General features: G+C 35.6%; 1 protein-coding gene across 1 annotated transcript; it reads left to right on the top strand.

Annotated features, from left to right (window-relative positions):
* The first annotated feature begins 20,151 nt into the window (after positions 1–20,151).
* LOC129737998 (uncharacterized protein K02A2.6-like) lies at positions 20,152–21,249 on the top strand. The gene is made up of 2 exons (XM_055729174.1): positions 20,152–20,591; positions 20,742–21,249. The coding sequence occupies exons 1-2, from the start codon at positions 20,152–20,154 to the stop codon at positions 21,247–21,249; spliced, it is 948 nt and encodes a 315-aa protein (XP_055585149.1).
* Positions 21,250–22,589: the final 1,340 nt, after the last annotated feature.

Here is a 22,589-nt window from a genome sequence, read left to right as displayed (position 1 = left end):
TCAATGCAGCAAATGGCGGATGGGCGTTTCCTTCAGAGTCCGCCATGCCTATTAGACACTATAATTTCATATATGAAATTATAGTGTCTATAGCCATGCCGGGTGTCAACAAAATGCAGAGCCGTACAGAAAACTGCGGGGGGTGGGGGAATTTATATGAAGATTTTATGACCTTCGTTTTTTTACCCGTGTTGAAGAATGAATTTATGTTTTTTTTTTCATTTCTACATACTCATACATAATTAAGATTCAATTTCAGATGCAGAATTCAGATTCAGATTTCAAATTCAGAATACAGGTTTAGGAAACAGAATTCAGGATTCAGAATTCAGATTCAAAATTCAGATTCAGAACTCATATTCAGATTCAGAATTCAGATTTAGAATTCAGATTCAGAATTCAGATTAAGAACTAGATTCAGAATTCAGATTCAGAATTCAGAATTCAGATTCAGAATTCAGATTCAGAATTCAGATTCAGAATTCAGATTCAGAATTCAGATTCAGAATTCAGATTCAGAATTCAGATTCAGAATTCAGATTCAGAATTCAGATTCAGAATTCAGATTCAGAATTCAGATTCAGAATTCAGATTCAGAATCCAGATTCAGAATTCAGATTCAGAATTCAGATTCAGAATTCAGATTCAGAATTCAGATTCAGAATTCAGATTCAGAATTCAGATTCAGAATTCAGATTCAGAATTCAGATTCAGAATTCAGATTCAGAATTCAGATTCAGAATTCAGATTCAGAATTCAGATTCAGAATTCAGATTCAGAATTCAGATTCAGAATTCAGATTCAGAATTCAGATTCAGAATTCAGATTCAGAATTCAGATTCAGAATTCAGATTCAGAATTCAGATTCAGAATTCAGATTCAGAATTCAGATTCAGAATTCAGATTCAGAATTCAGATTCAGAATTCAGATTCAGAATTCAGATTCAGAATTCAGATTCAGAATTCAGATTCAGAATTCAGATTCAGAATTCAGATTCAGAATTCAGATTCAGAATTCAGATTCAGAATTCAGATTCAGAATTCAGATTCAGAATTCAGATTCAGAATTCAGATTCAGAATTCAGATTCAGAATTCAGATTCAGAATTCAGATTCAGAATTCAGATTCAGAATTCAGATTCAGAATTCAGATTCAGAATTCAGATTCAGAATTCAGATTCAGAATTCAGATTCAGAATTCAGATTCAGAATTCAGATTCAGAATTCAGATTCAGAATTCAGATTCAGAATTCAGATTCAGAATTCAGATTCAGAATTCAGATTCAGAATTCAGATTCAGAATTCAGATTCAGAATTCAGATTCAGAATTCAGATTCAGAATTCAGATTCAGAATTCAGATTCAGAATTCAGATTCAGAATTCAGATTCAGAATTCAGATTCAGAATTCAGATTCAGAATTCAGATTCAGAATTCAGATTCAGAATTCAGATTCAGAATTCAGATTCAGAATTCAGATTCAGAATTCAGATTCAGAATTCAGATTCAGAATTCAGATTCAGAATTCAAATTCAGAATTCAGATTCAGAATTCAGATTCAGAATTCAGATTCAGAATTCAGATTCAGAATTCAGATTCAGAATTCAGATTCAGAATTCAGATTCTGAATTCAGATTCAGAATTTAGATTCAGATTCAGAACTCAGATTCAGAATTCAAATTCAGAATTCACAATCAGAATTAAGATTTAGAATTCAGATTTTTGTAAATTTATTTTCAGCATATCGATGAAAATTTAGATTCTTGAAGAAAGAATATCGGAATTGAAAATTTATAATGATTGATGTTGCGGGGTAAAGTATGGTGTGCGTTTATAAGTTTTCCTTGCAAAAATGTTCTTTTGCTCTTTTCTCTTCATTTTGCTATCCATCTTTATCAGATTCAGAATTCAGATTCAGAATCCAGAATTAGAATTCAGATTCAGATTTAGAATCCAGATTCCAGATTCAGATACAGAATTCAGATACAGAATACAGGTTTAGAATTTAGATTCAGAATTAAAATAAAGAATTCAAAATTCAAAATTTTGAATTCAGAATTCAGAATCCAGAATTCTGAATTCTGAATTCTAAATTCTTAATGCTAAAATCTTAATTCTGAATTTGAATTCAGAATTCAGATTCATAATTCAAATTCTGAGTTCAGATTCAGAATTCAGATTGAGAATTCAGATTTAGAATTCTGATTAAGAATTCGGATTAAAGATCAACCTGGAATTTGAAATTGGAAATTATATTCAAATATTAGACTAAGTGCTGTAACTCAAAATTCAAACTTTAGAATCAGAATAAGATTTCAGATTTAGTTTTCAGAATGAGATTAATCATTTAATAGTCATATTACTTTCCCCTGCTTTTGTGAGAATTTTTCTTTTATGCATGGTTGAGCTCTAAAAAAGGTATCATGCTAGGCCACGTGTCACGGCTATCCATCAATATTGTAGTTGGTTTTACTTATTCAATAAAAAAAGCATAAAAAAACAGTAAGATTCGAACCGTGACCAGCATCGTGAAAGTTCTGGTTGCTACCACGGCACCATTTCAGCGTGTTATAAGACTTGGAAATTCAACTGTTTAAATACCATTCTTTCCATACATAAAATGAACTCCTTACATACCAGTTCGCTTTTCGCCAAAAAACGTACTATGCATAATTTTTGCCTTTCTAACAGAAAGGTTTTTGGTTATCGGTCGATTTGAGAGATCATTAATTATGGGTCTTAGACATACCTTTATAGGTACCTATCGACTCAGCTCGACGAGTTCTGTTGATGTCCGTGGATTTGTATGTGCCATTTTAAAAATGTCAAGAACGTTTTTGCGAAACTGGGCTGCACAATTAAAATGATTTTAGTCTCAAAAGAATGCATTTTTTTTTCTACACAACCCTTTCAAAAACGGGAAAAAAACAAAATAGTTGAAACCGTTTTCTTTACGAAATACATATTATACTTATTATGGCATAAAAAAAAATTGCTAGTGGCGCCTCGAAGCAGCAGCACCAGCAATCATTTATAAATTAGAGATAATCAAAATAAAAAAATAAAATTTATTGACTCGGGAATCGAACCAAAAACCTTCAGATCCCAAGACGCAAACGCTATCCAATAAACCATCAGCACGCTTGACAAAGAGTAGCTCAAACTCAAATACTTAAAAGGCATTACTAAGACGCATCGTGGTCTGGGCAGTTTCTCAGTCTGCTGGGGCAAATACGGCAACAGTGTTTATATCTTACACTTCTTGCTTTTCAATGCAGCAAATGGCGGATGGGCGTTTCCTTCAGAGTCCGCCATGCCTATTAGACACAATGCCATGCCGGGTGTCAACAAAATGCAGAGCCGTACAGAAAACTGCGGGGGGTGGGGGAATTTATATGAAGATTTTATGACCTTCGTTTTTTTACCCGTGTTGAAGAATGAATTTATGTTTTTTTTTTCATTTCTACATACTCATACATAATTAAGATTCAATTTCAGATGCAGAATTCAGATTCAGATTTCAAATTCAGAATACAGGTTTAGGAAACAGAATTCAGGATTCAGAATTCAGATTCAAAATTCAGATTCAGAACTCATATTCAGATTCAGAATTCAGATTCAGATTTCAGATTCAGAATTCAGATTAAGAACTAGATTCAGAATTCAGATTCAGAATTCAGATTCAGAATTCAGAATTCAGATTCAGAATTCAGATTCAGAATTCAGATTCAGAATTCAGATTCAGAATTCAGATTCAGAATTCAGATTCAGAATTCAGATTCAGAATTCAGATTCAGAATTCAGATTCAGAATTCAGATTCAGAATTCAGATTCAGAATTCAGATTCAGAATTCAGATTCAGAATTCAGATTCAGAATTCAGATTCAGAATTCAGATTCAGAATTCAGATTCAGAATTCAGATTCAGAATTCAGATTCAGAATTCAGATTCAGAATTCAGATTCAGAATTCAGATTCAGAATTCAGATTCAGAATTCAGATTCAGAATTCAGATTCAGAATTCAGATTCAGAATTCAGATTCAGAATTCAGATTCAGAATTCAGATTCAGAATTCAGATTCAGAATTCAGATTCAGAATTCAGATTCAGAATTCAGATTCAGAATTCAGATTCAGAATTCAGATTCAGAATTCAGATTCAGAATTCAGATTCAGAATTCAGATTCAGAATTCAGATTCAGAATTCAGATTCAGAATTCAGATTCAGAATTCAGATTCAGAATTCAGATTCAGAATTCAGATTCAGAATTCAGATTCAGAATTCAGATTCAGAATTCAGATTCAGAATTCAGATTCAGAATTCAGATTCAGAATTCAGATTCAGAATTCAGATTCAGAATTCAGATTCAGAATTCAGATTCAGAATTCAGATTCAGAATTCAGATTCAGAATTCAGATTCAGAATTCAGATTCAGAATTCAGATTCAGAATTCAGATTCAGAATTCAGATTCAGAATTCAGATTCAGAATTCAGATTCAGAATTCAGATTCAGAATTCAGATTCAGAATTCAGATTCAGAATTCAGATTCAGAATTCAGATTCAGAATTCAGATTCAGAATTCAGATTCAGAATTCAGATTCAGAATTCAGATTCAGAATTCAGATTCAGAATTCAGATTCAGAATTCAGATTCAGAATTCAGATTCAGAATTCAGATTCAGAATTCAGATTCAGAATTCAGATTCAGAATTCAGATTCAGAATTCAGATTCAGAATTCAGATTCAGAATTCAGATTCAGAATTCAGATTCAGAATTCAGATTCAGAATTCAGATTCAGAATTCAGATTCAGAATTCAGATTCAGAATTCAGATTCAGAATTCAGATTCAGAATTCAGATTCAGAATTCAGATTCAGAATTCAGATTCAGAATTCAGATTCAAAATTCAGATTCAGAATTCAGATTCAGAATTCAGATTCAGAATTCAGATTCAGAATTCAGATTCAGAATTCAGATTCAGAATTCAGATTCAGAATTCAGATTCAGAATTCAGATTCAGAATTCAGATTCAGAATTTAGATTCAGATTCAGAATTCAGATTCAGAATTCAAATTCAGAATTCACAATCAGAATTAAGATTTAGAATTCAGATTTTTGTAAATTTATTTTCAGCATATCGATGAAAATTTAGATTCTTGAAGAAAGAATATCGGAATTGAAAATTTATAATGATTGATGTTGCGGGGTAAAGTATGGTGTGCGTTTATAAGTTTTCCTTGCAAAAATGTTCTTTTGCTCTTTTCTCTTCATTTTGCTATCCATCTTTATCAGATTCAGAATTCAGATTCAGAATCCAGAATTAGAATTCAGATTCAGATTTAGAATCCAGATTCCAGATTCAGATACAGAATTCAGATACAGAATACAGGTTTAGAATTTAGATTCAGAATTAAAATAAAGAATTCAAAATTCAAAATTTTGAATTCAGAATTCAGAATCCAGAATTCTGAATTCTGAATTCTAAATTCTTAATGCTAAAATCTTAATTCTGAATTTGAATTCAGAATTCAGATTCATTATTCAAATTCTGAGTTCAGATTCAGAATTCAGATTGAGAATTCAGATTTAGAATTCTGATTAAGAATTCGGATTAAAGATCAACCTGGAATTTGAAATTGGAAATTATATTCAAATATTAGACTAAGTGCTGTAACTCAAAATTCAAACTTTAGAATCAGAATAAGATTTCAGATTTAGTTTTCAGAATGAGATTAATCATTTAATAGTCATATTACTTTCCCCTGCTTTTGTGAGAATTTTTCTTTTATGCATGGTTGAGCTCTAAAAAAGGTATCATGCTAGGCCACGTGTCACGGCTATCCATCAATATTGTAGTTGGTTTTACTTATTCAGTAAAAAAAGCATAAAAAAACAGTAAGATTCGAACCGTGACCAGCATCGTGAAAGTTCTGGTTGCTACCACGGCACCATTTCAGCGTGTTATAAGACTTGGAAATTCAACTGTTTAAATACCATTCTTTCCATACATAAAATGAACTCCTTACATACCAGTTCGCTTTTCGCCAAAAAACGTACTATGCATCATTTTTGCCTTTCTAACAGAAAGGTTTGGTTATCGGTCGATTTGAGAGATCATTAATTATGGGTCTTAGACATACCTTTATAGGTACCTATCGACTCAGCTCGACGAGTTCTGTTGATGTCCGTGGATTTGTATGTGCCATTTTAAAAATGTCAAGGACGTTTTTGCGAAACTGGGCTGCACAATTAAAATGATTTTAGTCTCAAAAGAATGCATTTTTTTTCTACACAACCCTTTCAAAAACGGGAAAAAAACAAAATAGTTGAAACCGTTTTCTTTACGAAATACATATCATACTTATTATGGCATAAAAAAAAGTTGCTAGTGGCGCCTCGAAGCAGCAGCACCAGCAATCATTTATAAATTAGAGATAATCAAAATAAAAAAATAAAATTTATAGACTCGGGAATCGAACCAAAAACCTTCAGATCCCAAGACGCAAACGTTATCCAATAAACCATCAGCACGCTTGACAAAGAGTGGCTCAAACTCAAATACGTAAAAGGCATTACTAAGACGCATCGTGGTCTGGGCAGTTTCTCAGTCTGCTGGGGCAAATACGGCAACAGTGTTTATATCTTACACTTCTTGCTTTTCAATGCAGCAAATGGCGGATGGGCGTTTCCTTCAGAGTCCGCCATGCCTATTAGACACTATAATTTCATATATGAAATTATAGTGTCTATAGCCATGCCGGGTGTCAACAAAATGCAGAGCCGTACAGAAAACTGCGGGGGGTGGGGGAATTTATATGAAGATTTTATGACCTTCGTTTTTTTACCCGTGTTGAAGAATGAATTTATGTTTTTTTTTCATTTCTACATACTCATACATAATTAAGATTCAATTTCAGATGCAGAATTCAGATTCAGATTTCAAATTCAGAATACAGGTTTAGGAAACAGAATTCAGGATTCAGAATTCAGATTCAAAATTCAGATTCAGAACTCATATTCAGATTCAGAATTCAGATTTAGAATTCAGATTCAGAATTCAGATTAAGAACTAGATTCAGAATTCAGATTCAGAATTCAGAATTCAGATTCAGAATTCAGATTCAGAATTCAGATACAGAATTCAGATTCAGAATTCAGATTCAGAATTCAGATTCAGAATTCAGATTCAGAATTCAGATTCAGAATTCAGATTCAGAATTCAGATTCAGAATTCAGATTCAGAATTCAGATTCAGAATCCAGATTCAGAATTCAGATTCAGAATTCAGATTCAGAATTCAGATTCAGAATTCAGATTCAGAATTCAGATTCAGAATTCAGATTCAGAATTCAGATTCAGAATTCAGATTCAGAATTCAGATTCAGAATTCAGATTCAGAATTCAGATTCAGAATTCAGATTCAGAATTCAGATTCAGAATTCAGATTCAGAATTCAGATTCAGAATTCAGATTCAGAATTCAGATTCAGAATTCAGATTCAGAATTCAGATTCAGAATTCAGATTCAGAATTCAGATTCAGAATTCAGATTCAGAATTCAGATTCAGAATTCAGATTCAGAATTCAGATTCAGAATTCAGATTCAGAATTCAGATTCAGAATTCAGATTCAGAATTCAGATTCAGAATTCAGATTCAGAATTCAGATTCAGAATTCAGATTCAGAATTCAGATTCAGAATTCAGATTCAGAATTCAGATTCAGAATTCAGATTCAGAATTCAGATTCAGAATTCAGATTCAGAATTCAGATTCAGAATTCAGATTCAGAATTCAGATTCAGAATTCAGATTCAGAATTCAGATTCAGAATTCAGATTCAGAATTCAGATTCAGAATTCAGATTCAGAATTCAGATTCAGAATTCAGATTCAGAATTCAGATTCAGAATTCAGATTCAGAATTCAGATTCAGAATTCAGATTCAGAATTCAGATTCAGAATTCAGATTCAGAATTCAGATTCAGAATTCAGATTCAGAATTCAGATTCAGAATTCAGATTCAGAATTCAGATTCAGAATTCAGATTCAGAATTCAGATTCAGAATTCAGATTCAGAATTCAGATTCAGAATTCAGATTCAGAATTCAGATTCAGAATTCAGATTCAGAATTCAGATTCAGAATTCAGATTCAGAATTCAGATTCAGAATTCAGATTCAGAATTCAGATTCAGAATTCAGATTCAGAATTCAGATTCAGAATTCAGATTCAAAATTCAGATTCAGAATTCAGATTCAGAATTCAGATTCAGAATTCAGATTCAGAATTCAGATTCAGAATTCAGATTCTGAATTCAGATTCAGAATTTAGATTCAGATTCAGAATTCAGATTCAGAATTCAAATTCAGAATTCACAATCAGAATTAAGATTTAGAATTCAGATTTTTGTAAATTTATTTTCAGCATATCGATGAAAATTTAGATTCTTGAAGAAAGAATATCGGAATTGAAAATTTATAATGATTGATGTTGCGGGGTAAAGTATGGTGTGCGTTTATAAGTTTTCCTTGCAAAAATGTTCTTTTGCTCTTTTCTCTTCATTTTTCTATCCATCTTTATCAGATTCAGAATTCAGATTCAGAATCCAGAATTAGAATTCAGATTCAGATTTAGAATCCAGATTCCAGATTCAGATACAGAATTCAGATACAGAATACAGGTTTAGAATTTAGATTCAGAATTATAATAAAGAATTCAAATTCAAAATTTTGAATTGAGAATTCAGAATCCAGAATTCTGAATTCTGAATTCTAAATTCTTAATGCTAAAATCTTAATTCTGAATTTGAATTCAGAATTCAGATTCATAATTCAAATTCTGAGTTCAGATTCAGAATTCAGATTGAGAATTCAGATTTAGAATTCTGATTAAGAATTCGGATTAAAGATCAACCTGGAATTTGAAATTGGAAATTATATTCAAATATTAGACTAAGTGCTGTAACTCAAAATTCAAACTTTAGAATCAGAATAAGATTTCAGATTTAGTTTTCAGAATGAGATTAATCATTTAATAGTCATATTACTTTCCCCTGCTTTTGTGAGAATTTTTCTTTTATGCATGGTTGAGCTCTAAAAAAGGTATCATGCTAGGCCACGTGTCACGGCTATCCATCAATATTGTAGTTGGTTTTACTTATTCAATAAAAAAAGCATAAAAAAACAGTAAGATTCGAACCGTGACCAGCATCGTGAAAGTTCTGGTTGCTACCACGGCACCATTTCAGCGTGTTATAAGACTTGGAAATTCAACTGTTTAAATACCATTCTTTCCATACATAAAATGAACTCCTTACATACCAGTTCGCTTTTCGCCAAAAAACGTACTATGCATAATTTTTGCCTTTCTAACAGAAAGGTTTTTGGTTATCGGTCGATTTGAGAGATCATTAATTATGGGTCTTAGACATACCTTTATAGGTACCTATCGACTCAGCTCGACGAGTTCTGTTGATGTCCGTGGATTTGTATGTGCCATTTTAAAATGTCAAGAACGTTTTTGCGAAACTGGGCTGCACAATTAAAATGATTTTAGTCTCAAAAGAATGCATTTTTTTTTCTACACAACCCTTTCAAAAAACGGGAAAAAAAACAAAATAGGTTGAAACGTTTTCTTTACGAAATACATATTATACTTATTATGGCATAAAAAAAAATTGCTAGTGGCGCCTCGAAGCAGCAGCACCAGCAATCATTTATAAATTAGAGATAATCAAAATAAAAAAATAAAATTTATTGACTCGGGAATCGAACCAAAAACCTTCAGATTCCAAGACTCAAACGCTATCCAATAAACCATCAGCACGCTTGACAAAGAGTAGCTCAAACTCAAATACTTAAAAGGCATTACTAAGACGCATCGTGGTCTGGGCAGTTTCTCAGTCTGCTGGGGCAAATACGGCAACAGTGTTTATATCTTACACTTCTTGCTTTTCAATGCAGCAAATGGCGGATGGGCGTTTCCTTCAGAGTCCGCCATGCCTATTAGACACTATAATTTCATATATGAAATTATAGTGTCTATAGCCATGCGGGTGTCAACAAAATGCAGAGCCGTACAGAAAACTGCGTTGGGGGAGGGGGGAATTTATATGAAGATTTTATGACCTTCGTTTTTTTTTACCCGTGTTGAAGAATGAATTTATGTTTTTTTTTTCATTTCTACATACTCATACATAATTAAGATTCAATTTCAGATGCAGAATTCAGATTCAGATTTCAAATTCAGAATACAGGTTTAGGAAACAGAATTCAGGATTCAGAATTCAGATTCAAAATTCAGATTCAGAACTCATATTCAGATTCAGAATTCAGATTTAGAATTCAGATTCAGAATTCAGATTAAGAACTAGATTCAGAATTCAGATTCAGAATTCAGAATTCAGATTCAGAATTCAGATTCAGAATTCAGATTCAGAATTCAGATTCAGAATTCAGATTCAGAATTCAGATTCAGAATTCAGATTCAGAATTCAGAATTCAGATTCAGAATCAGAATTCAGATTCAGAAGATTCAGAATTCAGATTCAGAATTCAGATTCAGAATTCAGATTCAGAATTCAGATTCAGAATTCAGATTCAGAATTCAGATTCAGAATTCAGATTCAGAATTCAGATTCAGAATTCAGATTCAGAATTCAGATTCAGAATTCAGATTCAGAATTCAGATTCAGAATTCAGATTCAGAATTCAGATTCAGAATTCAGATTCAGAATTCAGATTCAGAATTCAGATTCAGAATTCAGATTCAGAATTCCAGATTCAGAATTCAGATTCAGAATTCAGATTCAGAATTCAGATTCAGAATTCAGATTCAGAATTCAGATTCAGAATTCAGATTCAATTCAGAATTCAGATTCAGAATTCAGATTCAGAATTCAGATTCAGAATTCAGATTCAGAATTCAGATTCAGAATTCAGATTCAGAATTCAGATTCAGAATTCAGATTCAGAATTCAGATTCAGAATTCAGATTCAGAATTCAGATTCAGAATTCAGATTCAGAATTCAGATTCAGAATTCAGATTCAGAATTCAGATTCAGAATTCAGATTCAGAATTCAGATTCAGAATTCAGATTCAGAATTCAGATTCAGAAATTCAGATTCAGAATTCAGATTCAGAATTCAGATTCAGAATTCAGATTCAGAATTCAGATCAGAATTCAGATTCAGAATTCAGATTCAGAATTCAGATTCAGAATTCAGATTCAGAATTCAGATTCAGAATTCAGATTCAGAATTCAGATTCAGAATTCAGATTCAGAATTCAGATTCAGAATTCAGATTCAGAATTCAGATTCAGAATTCAGATTCAGAATTCAGATTCAGAATTCAGATTCAGAATTCAGATTCAGAATTCAGATTCAGAATTCAGATTCAGAATTCAGATTCAGAATTCAGATTCAGAATTCAGATTCAGAATTCAGATTCAGAATTCAGATTCAGATTCAGATTCAGAATTCAGATTCAGAATTCAGATTCAGAATTCAGTGGTAAGAGGCAGTTCTATCAAATCGTTCGGCGGAGAATTTTTCCTATAATCGCATGTCGGAAGTGACAAACGGGTATTAATTATCGTTAAGCTTACGCATGAACATCCGGTTTATGGTGTTTTGAAAGTATAACTCAGTGAAGTGAGCACAGGAGAGATTTATTGGAGTGATACTGTTTCGATAATTCCCCTCGTGTTTGGGTAAAGCACATATAGATAGTCCCCAACAGATATCTATACAGTGAGCACGAAATAGTGTGCGTGAAGTCCCGTATATCGGGCAGCCTAAGTGAAGGGCTAAAAAATTCGAAATTGTTTTGGCGCGCGGTAGTGTTTACGAAGACAACCAAGCGGAACAGCTGAGTAGTTCGAAACAGAGAGAGTGAATAATAGTGGTTAGCAGCGAAGCAAAAGCTCGCTCTTGCCATAAAAAGCTTACGGGTCAAAGTGAACGGGAGCGAGAGAAATAAAAGAAGAGCGGAGCGTTTCGCACGCACAGTGGCGGGAGTGAGAAATAAGGGAAAAAGCTCGATAAAAAACACGTGCTCGTGTTTGGTGGAATAGCAAACACACTCTAGCGAACCTGGTCGCCTGGTAGCGACAGTTTGCTTGTGATCCCTGAAAAAAGAAACGGAAGAGAGGGGTGGGTAGGGTCCCTCCCCATATTGGGTTACTAGGGGTATTTCCCTTCAATCTTTCTTACCTGGTGGAAAAATAACGGAAGAAGAAAAAGTGTGAAAATTTAAAGCGCCATGCCAGGCGCGTCCCCCGGGGATGGGGGCCCCACAGTTGATGTGGATTCGTCTCCAATCCCCCCATATATGCGTTCATCAACATTTGATGGTCGCAAAATTTTCCTTATGGTTAAACGTGCAGCAGAAAACCCCAACCCTCTACCAAACAATCCATTCTGGTTCTCATCAATCATCGAAAGCAAGCTGGGAAAACCGCTTAAAAAAGAGGTTGAGATGGCGATCGACGGAAAAGGGTCAAGCTACACCCTAAGTACTTACAACATCAAGCTAGCAGAGGAATTGAAAAAAATTAAAGTCCTTGATACAAACACAACTGTGGAAATATTTGATCATCCGGGATTGAATAAAACATTGGGAATAGTTTACCAACCGGAATCAACAAATCTCTCCGAAAGCGAAATTCTAGATCAGCTGAAAAGCCAAGGAGTAATTTCCGTTAGGAAAATTACTAAATTCATTGATAAACAGCCAGTTAATACACCATTAATGGTCTTAACATTTGGCAGTACACGTCTTCCTAAAGAAGTGTATTTTGGGTGGATGAAAGTTGCGGTTCGTACGTACTACGAAAACCCAATGATCTGCAGAAATTGTCTGGAATACAGACATACCAAAAAACGGTGTCAAGGAAAAACGCGCTGTACTCGATGTGCCGGAAATCACTCGAACACTGATAATTCATGTAAGGAAAATTTCAAATGCCCACACTGTCCGGAAGAGAACAACGAACACTCCGCGGCGGGGAGGAAATGCCCTCTGTATCGCCATGAGGAAGCGGTCATTCGTGTAAAAACGGATGAGTCCATTTCCTGGGCTGAAGCTCGGAAAAGGGTTAGCATGCCAAACGCTACACCCACTTATGCGTCGGTCACCGATGCGGACAGTGTTAAAAAGGATAAGCTGATTGATTCTCTGATAGCCAACGTTAAAAACCTGAACGAAAAAGTTGAAATCTTAATGAAAGAAAAAGAGCAATATTCAAAAATTGAAGCCGAGTTTGCATTATATAAGGAAAGAGTTAAAAACTATTTCCGAGAACATAACATTTCCCCAACAATGACACCAAACAAAAATCGCAGCCGAGCTGTTTCTCCAGTAAATCGATCTGGAAGGACAACTCCTGTTTCCAACCAACAGCAACAACCAGAACAATTTCATGCAGCAGTACAACAACAACTTAAAAAACACCAAGTACAAGAACAACAGCCAAAATTAGGTTTTCAAGTTCCTAAAAACGTTCCAAAAAAACCAAATACACAGCCTCCTCCCCCAATGGCGACGAGACAAGCCACTAAATCACAACAACAAACTAAACACGATGATAAGCCAACAAAAAGAGGACCACCATCCCCACTAGCCAACAAAAAGAAAAATAAGAACGCGAAACAAAACGAAAATGATGAAGATGAAGATGAAGAAGAGAATGAAGAAGCAGTATTGGAAGAAAACGACGAAAGCATGGATACCGACAAGGAGCAGTTTTTTCGGAAATAAATGGATAACAGTAAACGCAACAACAGAACAAATGATCGCCACACATTTACCAACTACCACAACCAGCAACATAAACAATCAATCCACGGAACCAGGCCATCTGTGGCACGGGATCTCCGAAAGTGTAGTAGGGTTCCCGGGTAATATGTGGGATGATAGGCCAACCCTCCGGGACGCAATCCTCATACCCGTCGACGGTGAACCTTCTCCCACAGCCCAGATAGGCGCAACGTTGTCCCAAAGCCCTCGCCCCCCGTCGGCTGCTTGGCATGATCCTGGGACGCCAGATGTTCGTCGAGAGTGTGCCGTACGGGGGCAACCGGGGCACTTGCAAGTAAGTTCCCTTAACAATCCAAGCCGAACAGTTTCAAACTCGCTCCCCTTTCCTAGGTCAACCCAAAATTCGGAACAACACATCTCCTACAATTCGCTTACACCAGGAAGGGCGAACAGAACAACAGACTTTGACCCCGGCGAAGGAACCAGTAGAAATTTTACAAATCCATCCACAACTTCGACACCTCGTCCCGCGAGGTCTAGAGGTCAGCCACTAGTTCTACAATGGAATATTCGAGGATTTTGGAGGAACGAAACGGAGCTCACGAACCTGGTCTGGAACAAATTACCGATAAGTATAATGTTACAAGAGACACTAACCGATACTTACAACTCTTTCTGGGAGGGTAACTATTACATATACCAATCTAAATTCCGACCGAACTCAAAAAAAGGGCACGCAGTTCTTGGTATATTGAAAAATGTACCGCATGAAGTCATCGAGCTTGATCCACAAATTCCAGCGGTAGCAGTCAGGTTGCTTTCCCCCATAAAAGTAACTCTGCTTTGTATTTATAACCATCTTAAATCAGCATACCAAAGCAGTGCGAATAGAGCACTAAGATCACTTATGGAAAATCTTCACCCCCCTTTTCTTGTTGGCGGAGACTTTAATGGACGTCACATAACATGGGACAAAACCTCAAATTTCATGGGTGAAACAATTTTCAATTGGGCAGCTGACTACGAAATGACACCGTTAAATGATGGCTCCATTACTAGATTCAGTCCTTCCAGAGAAAATCAAGACACATCAATAGACGTGACTTTTGCATCTACATCAATCCTAGAAAGATTAAAATGGTCAATCCACTCGGATCCATTTAATAGCGATCACTTACCGATCTTTGTCAAGCTGGATGGTAACTGCGCAAAATTGCCCGTTATCAAAAAATGGAAAATTAAAGAGGCCAATTGGGAGAAATACCAAGAAGAAATAAGCGACGAACTCCTGTCCATCGTTGAACCGAATATTAACAACATAACTAAAACTATATATGAAACAGCCAAACGATCAATCCCACGAACTTCAGGTAACACTGCCCCAAAATATGCGCCCTGGTGGACTGAAGAAATAAACGATAAAATTAAATCCCGTAAAGAAAATTGGAAAATTTTACGAAAAACTCTGAAAACAGATGAAAACTGGGCAGAAAGAAATGAAAATTTTAGGAAAGCTAGAGCTGTAGCAAAGGAAGCAGTTCAAAAAGCCAAAAAAGATGCATGGATAGAATTTGCCAGCTCCTTCAATATCCATACACCAGCCTCCCTAATGTGGCAAAGATTCGGAAAAATTACAGGAAAGAAAACTGGCCGAACCATTACATTAACGATAAACGGAGAATATACTGAAGACCCACTAGAAATAGCAAATCACATTGCAGATAATTTCCAAGATAATTTCACGCACAACTATCCTGATCAAAACATGTGTCAGCTACCCCCGTCTATTTCCGTCAACGAAACTTTGGATACTGATTTCTCAGGAGCAGAACTGAACTCTGCTCTCAGCAAGTGCGCTGGTAAAGCAACAGGTCCGGATGATGTTACCTATAGCATGATTACGAACATGCCACCCATTGCAAAAAGGATAATTCTAAAATTTTTCAACGTTCTTTGGCAAAAAGGAGATTACCCAGCGGAATGGCGAGAAAGCAGAATCATTCCAATTCCTAAACCTGGCGAAGTTGTAAGCTTTCGCCCAATCGCTCTGACTTCGTGTATTGCAAAAATATACGAAAGGATGATCAATCGTAGAATACAGCATTACCTAGAAGAAAATAATATCCTTCACCGAAATCAGCATGCTTTCCGTAGTGGCAGAGGCACCACTAGTTATCTTAGCCAATTAAAAGATATTTTAACGGAACACCGTCACGAAAACAAACATTCAGAGCTCGTGTCTCTAGACCTCTCGAAAGCTTTCGATCGAACCTGGCGACAAAGTATATTACAAGCTCTGATTAAATCGAAAATCGGAAACAGAACTTACCAAATGGTGAGAAATTTTCTTAAGGATAGAATATTCCGCGTGGGAGTAAGTGGTGCACTTTCTTCCGCACGCCAACAAGAAACCGGGGTACCTCAGGGCTCCGTGATTTCACCAACATTATTTCTGTTGGTGATAAACGGTGTCTTCGAATCGATTCCTAGATGCACAACCGTATTAATATATGCCGACGACATTTTACTCATTTGTGGGAGTAAATTTTCTGCAATTTGTAGAAAAAACCTACAAAAAGGGATTGATGCAACGATACGATGGGCAGAAAAAAATGGCTTTTCAATAAATGCCGAAAAGAGCTCTCTTCTTCACACTTGCTCCGGAACGAAAGGTCGGCACTATTTCTATAGATTGAAAGCGCTCACAGCAAACGGAACAGAAATTTTAAGAAAAAGAAACATGCGAATATTGGGCGTTAGCATAAATCAAAAAGGAAATGCCAACTCTCACATCAAAACTTTGCAAAAGGATTGTGAAATAAGAAATCGTTTTCTTAAAATAATTAGTAGATATGGTAGTCGTGAAACACTACTAAAAATTGGCTTTGCTACTGTGATATCCAAACTATTCTACGGATGGGAATGCTTTGAACCGCAAGAAATATTAAAACTGAAAACCATCTACCATAATATGTTGAGAACGGCATCTGGTGCATTTTATACTACACCAATATCAGCATTATACGTAGAAAACGGTGTTCTTCCATTTGAATATCTTGCTGCCGAAAACTGGACAAGAAAAGCTACTTGGATAGCTGAAAGGGTAAATTTCAACGAAAACTATATCTTAAACAGAGCTAATGTTCTTCTTGAAGGTATCACTAACCACAAAATCCCCCCTGTTCTAAAGCTACAAACTGAAAATGCTAAAATTTGGAATAATAATCTTCCCAAAATTGACTGGACCATAAAAAATCGATTTAAAACCGGAGGAAATAAAAAATCTGCGACTGCAATGTATGTTCATCTTAACAACACTGAATATCGTTGCAGCAAAAAAATCTATACCGACGGATCATTAGCAAACGGGAAAGTTGGAATTGGGATATTTCACGAAGCCGATGAAAATATTGCTAGTCAACTGCCAAACTCGTATTCCATATTTTCAGCTGCAGCGCTAGCAATTCAAATGGCCGTCCAGATTGCAAATAGATCAACAGCAATATTCACAGATTCAGCCAGCGTGCTTTCAGCCCTAGAAAGTGGAGTAAAACATCCAATCATTCAAAGCATTTTGAAACACAAAAATCTAAAACACGTAGCACTAGTTTGGATTCCGAGCCATATTGGAATAGTTGGAAATGAACAAGCAGACAGACTGGCAAATCTTGGAAGAGACGGTGAAATTATCCAGATAAAAACACCCAAAGCGGACGCGCAAAAGTGGGTTCGACAAATACTGTGGAGATCACATGGACAAAAATGGTGGAACGAACAGGACACAGCACTTCGAGAAATAAAATCTATCACAGGAAAATGGACGGACGTCAAAAGCAGGAAGGAGCAAAGGATTCTCACGAGACTAAGAACGGGACACACGAGGTTGACTCACGGTCACATACTGGAAGCGAAGGAAGAACCAACGTGTAGTTCTTGTGGTGTAGTGATAACAGTGAAACATCTTTTGACAGACTGCAGAAAATATTCCACCCAGAGACAAAACTTTGAAATAGAAGGTGGACTAGAAAAAATCCTTGAAAACAACAAGGATAGTGAGAAAAAACTTATTGAATTTCTTAAAAACAGTGCATTATATAGTGAAATCTAGTGTGATGTAGAAAGTTCAAACTTAAAAATGAGGGTGAAAACATTTGGTTAATCCCTCTAAAAATAAAGCGTACAAAAAAAAAAAAAAAAAGAATTCAGATTCAAAATTCAGATTCAGAATTCAGATTCAGAATTCAGATTCAGAATTCAGATTCAGAATTCAGATTCAGAATTCAGATTCAGAATTCAGATTCAGAATTCAGATTCAGAATTCAGATTCAGAATTCAGATTCAGAATTCAGATTCAGAATTCAGATTCAGAATTCAGATTCAGAATTCAGATTCAGAATTCAGATTCAGAATTCAGATTCAGAATTCAGATTCAGAATTCAGATTCAGAATTCAGATTCAGAATTCAGATTCAGAATTCAGATTCAGAATTCAGATTCAGAATTCAGATTCAGAATTCAGATTCAGAATTCAGATTCAGAATTCAGATTCAGAATTCAGATTCAGAATTCAGATTCAGAATTCAGATTCAGAATTCAGATTCTGAATTCAGATTCAGAATTTAGATTCAGATTCAGAATTCAGATTCAGAATTCAAATTCAGAATTCACAATCAGAATTAAGATTTAGAATTCAGATTTTTGTAAATTTATTTTCAGCATATCGGTGAAAATTTAGATTCTTGAAGAAAGAATATCGGAATTGAAAATTTATAATGATTGATGTTGCGGGGTAAAGTATGGTGTGCGTTTATAAGTTTTCCTTGCAAAAATGTTCTTTTGCTCTTTTCTCTTCATTTTTCTATCCATCTTTATCAGATTCAGAATTCAGATTCAGAATCCAGAATTAGAATTCAGATTCAGATTTAGAATCCAGATTCCAGATTCAGATACAGAATTCAGATACAGAATACAGGTTTAGAATTTAGATTCAGAATTAAAATAAAGAATTCAAAATTCAAAATTTTGAATTGAGAATTCAGAATCCAGAATTCTGAATTCTGAATTCTAAATTCTTAATGCTAAAATCTTAATTCTGAATTTGAATTCAGAATTCAGATTCATAATTCAAATTCTGAGTTCAGATTCAGAATTCAGATTGAGAATTCAGATTTAGAATTCTGATTAAGAATTCGGATTAAAGATCAACCTGGAATTTGAAATTGGAAATTATATTCAAATATTAGACTAAGTGCTGTAACTCAAAATTCAAACTTTAGAATCAGAATAAGATTTCAGATTTAGTTTTCAGAATGAGATTAATCATTTAATAGTCATATTACTTTCCCCTGCTTTTGTGAGAATTTTTCTTTTATGCATGGTTGAGCTCTAAAAAAGGTATCATGCTAGGCCACGTGTCACGGCTATCCATCAATATTGTAGTTGGTTTTACTTATTCAGTAAAAAAAGCATAAAAAAAAAGTAAGATTCGAACCGTGACCAGCATCGTGAAAGTTCTGGTTGCTACCACGGCACCATTTCAGCGTGTTATAAGACTTTAACACGCTTAAAGTCACTGTTTAAATACCATTCTTTCCATACATAAAATGAACTCCTTACATACCAGTTCGCTTTTCGCCAAAAAACGTACTATGCATAATTTTTTTATATTGAGATCGGAATTTTTCTTGTTTGAATATCTGAAATCATACTTATATGATGCAGAGGGAAGGAATCTATCATGTGTATTCTATATTATTTTATATATTTCCAAATATAACTTACACTCTGTTAGAAAGGCTCCAATCCACTGTTAAGTGTATTAAATCGGGTTTTTTATTTCAACCCTGGATTAATTTACCCGGCCTTGTTCGGTTCCACTTGAATAATGCAGTGAGCGAAATAAGAATAGCACCACTATGTGTATTGCTTGTTTAAATATGAATGATTAGAAATCACGAAAATTTTCTTCAACAGTTTGTTTTGAATTGCTTAATGGATAAATTAAGCATAAGTTTCCTTTTCTGAACGTAGCAATTGGCGTTGAGGACCAAAAATGTGAAAAAAGGGGTGTTAAATAAGAATAGCACAACTTAAGTTTTTCAACGAAAATAAGATTATTTTTAAAAATTAACTGCGTAAAAGTGAATAATAATGCTTCTACAAATTATTTGAATCGATAACTGCATTTTAAGAAGTTTTCTAAAATTCCAAAGGTTTTCAAAGGTTTTAAAAAGGGGTTTTAAGAGATGCTCCTCTAGCGTTAAGGAATTTGATATTCGAGCTGTAATTCTTTATCAAATTACTTTCTTTCTTCGGTTGAGCGGTGGGCGTTAACTCTACAACTGTATGACTTCAGCATCAAATATGTCAACACAAATGGTTTTGGATATGCTGACATTATGTCGAGACTGATTAACACCCTTGTCCGCCCCAACGAGGAGTACGTCATCGAATCGATTGAACTGGAAGACACCATGCAAGACATCGTCAAGCAGTCTGTCGAGGGTCTTCCGGTCACTTTCAAGATGACCCAAGCCGGAACACAGTCGGATGCGATTTTGAAGCAGGTTAAGCAGTTCGTCGAAACAGTTTGGCCAACCGATCGGTCGAAATTCAACTACTCCAAGCTACAGCAGTTCCATCAACGCCGGGACAGTCTATCAATAGTTTCCGATTGTATCGTCTACGGAGAACGATTGGTCATTCCTGCAAAATTTCGAGATCGGGTTCTGAGTGTTCTACACAAGGGCCACCCAGGAGTGGAGAGAATGCGGTCCATAGCACGCAGCTACGTCTATTGGCCCGGAATCAACGAGCAGATCAGCCAGCGTGGTCGAGCGTGTGTGGAATGTTCGAGAGCCGCCAAGACCAACACAAAAACTAATTTGGAATCTTGGCCTGTACCAAAATAAACATGGCAACGATTACACGCCGATTATGCTGGGCCAGTCCACGGTAATTACTATCTGATTGTTGTTGACGCTTTCAGCAAATGGCTAGAAGTCATCTCCACCAAGCGTATCACAGCATCTGCAACGGTGGCCATGTTCCGCGAGATCTTCACCAGAAACGGGATGCCTGAAACTTTGGTTACCGACAATGGCACACAGTTCGCGAGCAAGGAATTTGAAGCGTTCTGCAGCAACCACGGAATCCTTCATCTAAGAACACCGCCGTACCATCCGCAGTCGAACGGTCTCGCAGAGAAATTTGTCGACACATTCAAGCGAGGACTTCGGAAAATAACGACGGGAGGAGAGCCTCTTCGCGAAGCAATTGATACTTTCCTTTTGTGCTACCGCTCCACTCCTTGTCGTAGCGCACCTGATGGGAAGCCTCCAGCGGAGCTGTTATCGGGCAGAAGATTACGAACAGCATTGGACCTACTGAGACCACCAAACTCGTTCTACAAGCAGCCCGAATCGAAGCAGGAAATCCAGTTCAATCGAAAGCATGGTACGAAAGCGCTGAACTACGATGTCAAGGATCTGGTTTAGACTGAAGTACACCGAAACAACAGGGTTATCTACAATGTTTGGTTACCAGAAAAGCGAAATCTTGTGAGGTCCCATACGAACCAACTGAGGAAGCGGTACGCGCCCGAACAACCAACATCACCAGTACAACAGCAGTCGACGCAAATTCCGCTAAGCATCCCATTAGACTCGTGCGGTCTCAGTCAGTCATCAGCCGCACCAGCCGAGCAAGCAACAGGTAGTCCTTCGCAGTTACTCTTGGGGGTAGGAGTGGAAAGAAAGTGAACTTGCTCGGTTGGGGGTCTAACAACAGGATAGCTAGATTACTTAGGTATGCTACTCCGTTGATTGCATATGTATTAGTAGGTCAACCAAAAAATAGTTATAGAAATTCCACAGAAATGTATGGAAATTTTTTAAAATATTAGTTTTCCAGAAAAACTACTAATTTTAAAATTCTGCAAAAAATATAAAAATGTTCACCAAAGTATTTACAATGCATTGAGCTCTTTTGCGTATGGAAAAAGTATTTTTAACGTAGATTTTTTATTGAGTTATGAAAAATGCTTTTTGCTAAATTCCTCATTAATGATTTTTTTAATATTTTGTAGTTTCTAAAATAAAGAAGCATTCATTACAAGTAGTAACAAGTCATTTTTTAGCATATTTTTACAACTACATTTGAAAAAATGCTTTCCGAAATTCGAATATTTTGCTGAAATACTGCTGAATTGCCAAAAAAAAAACTAATTTGTAGTCAGAATATTGAAAGCTTTTGAACATAAATTTTACTAATTGGTACATAAGTTATTTTAAAGAATGCGACTGATTACTTATTTGAACAATAAGACCCCTCAATTATCCATAAATTATAACTTTGTTTCAAATCCCATACATATCGTTCGAAATTTCATAACTATTTTTAACCCTGCGTTTACACGGTTTTGTCGATTGAGGTTAAGCGCAATGTTATACCTATTGATCTACCTATCTTGGTCTAACAATAACTGACTATATATTTCAATCTCATTTTACATTATCCTAAAATCATGGCATGCTACACAACGCACTTGCTATCTTCATGCTTCAACACTCCTCCTCAAAGACAACTTGATCCGGTTCAGGGGTTTTGTCAGCATGTCTGCCAACATATTCTCTGTCGAATAATACTTGACGTTGACGATTCCAGTCTTGGTCAGATCCCGAACGAAATTGTATCGGGTATCGATGTGCTTCGTCCGTCTGGTTTCACCTTCGGCACTCAGCATACTGATGCAGCTCTTGTTGTCCTCGTGGGTGATCACCGGCTGCTTGATGTCCTCGCCAAGTCCTTGCATCAGCTTCATGAGCCAGAGTAGCTC

Source organism: Uranotaenia lowii, chromosome 1 (assembly GCF_029784155.1).
Source record: "Uranotaenia lowii strain MFRU-FL chromosome 1, ASM2978415v1, whole genome shotgun sequence".
NCBI lineage: Eukaryota > Metazoa > Arthropoda > Insecta > Diptera > Culicidae > Uranotaenia > Uranotaenia lowii.
The sequence above is the reverse complement of the archived record's forward strand: the minus strand, read 5'-3'. Positions and strand labels throughout refer to the sequence as shown.

Bases quoted from the DNA above. Each gene is read 5' to 3' on its own strand.
- LOC129737998 (XM_055729174.1), top strand. From the start codon at position 20,152: ATGTCGAGACTGATTAACACCCTTGTCCGCCCCAACGAGGAGTACGTC. The intron at 20,592-20,741 runs GTGTGTGGAATG...TGACGCTTTCAG, and splicing joins ATCAGCCAGCGTGGTCGAGC to CAAATGGCTAGAAGTCATCT.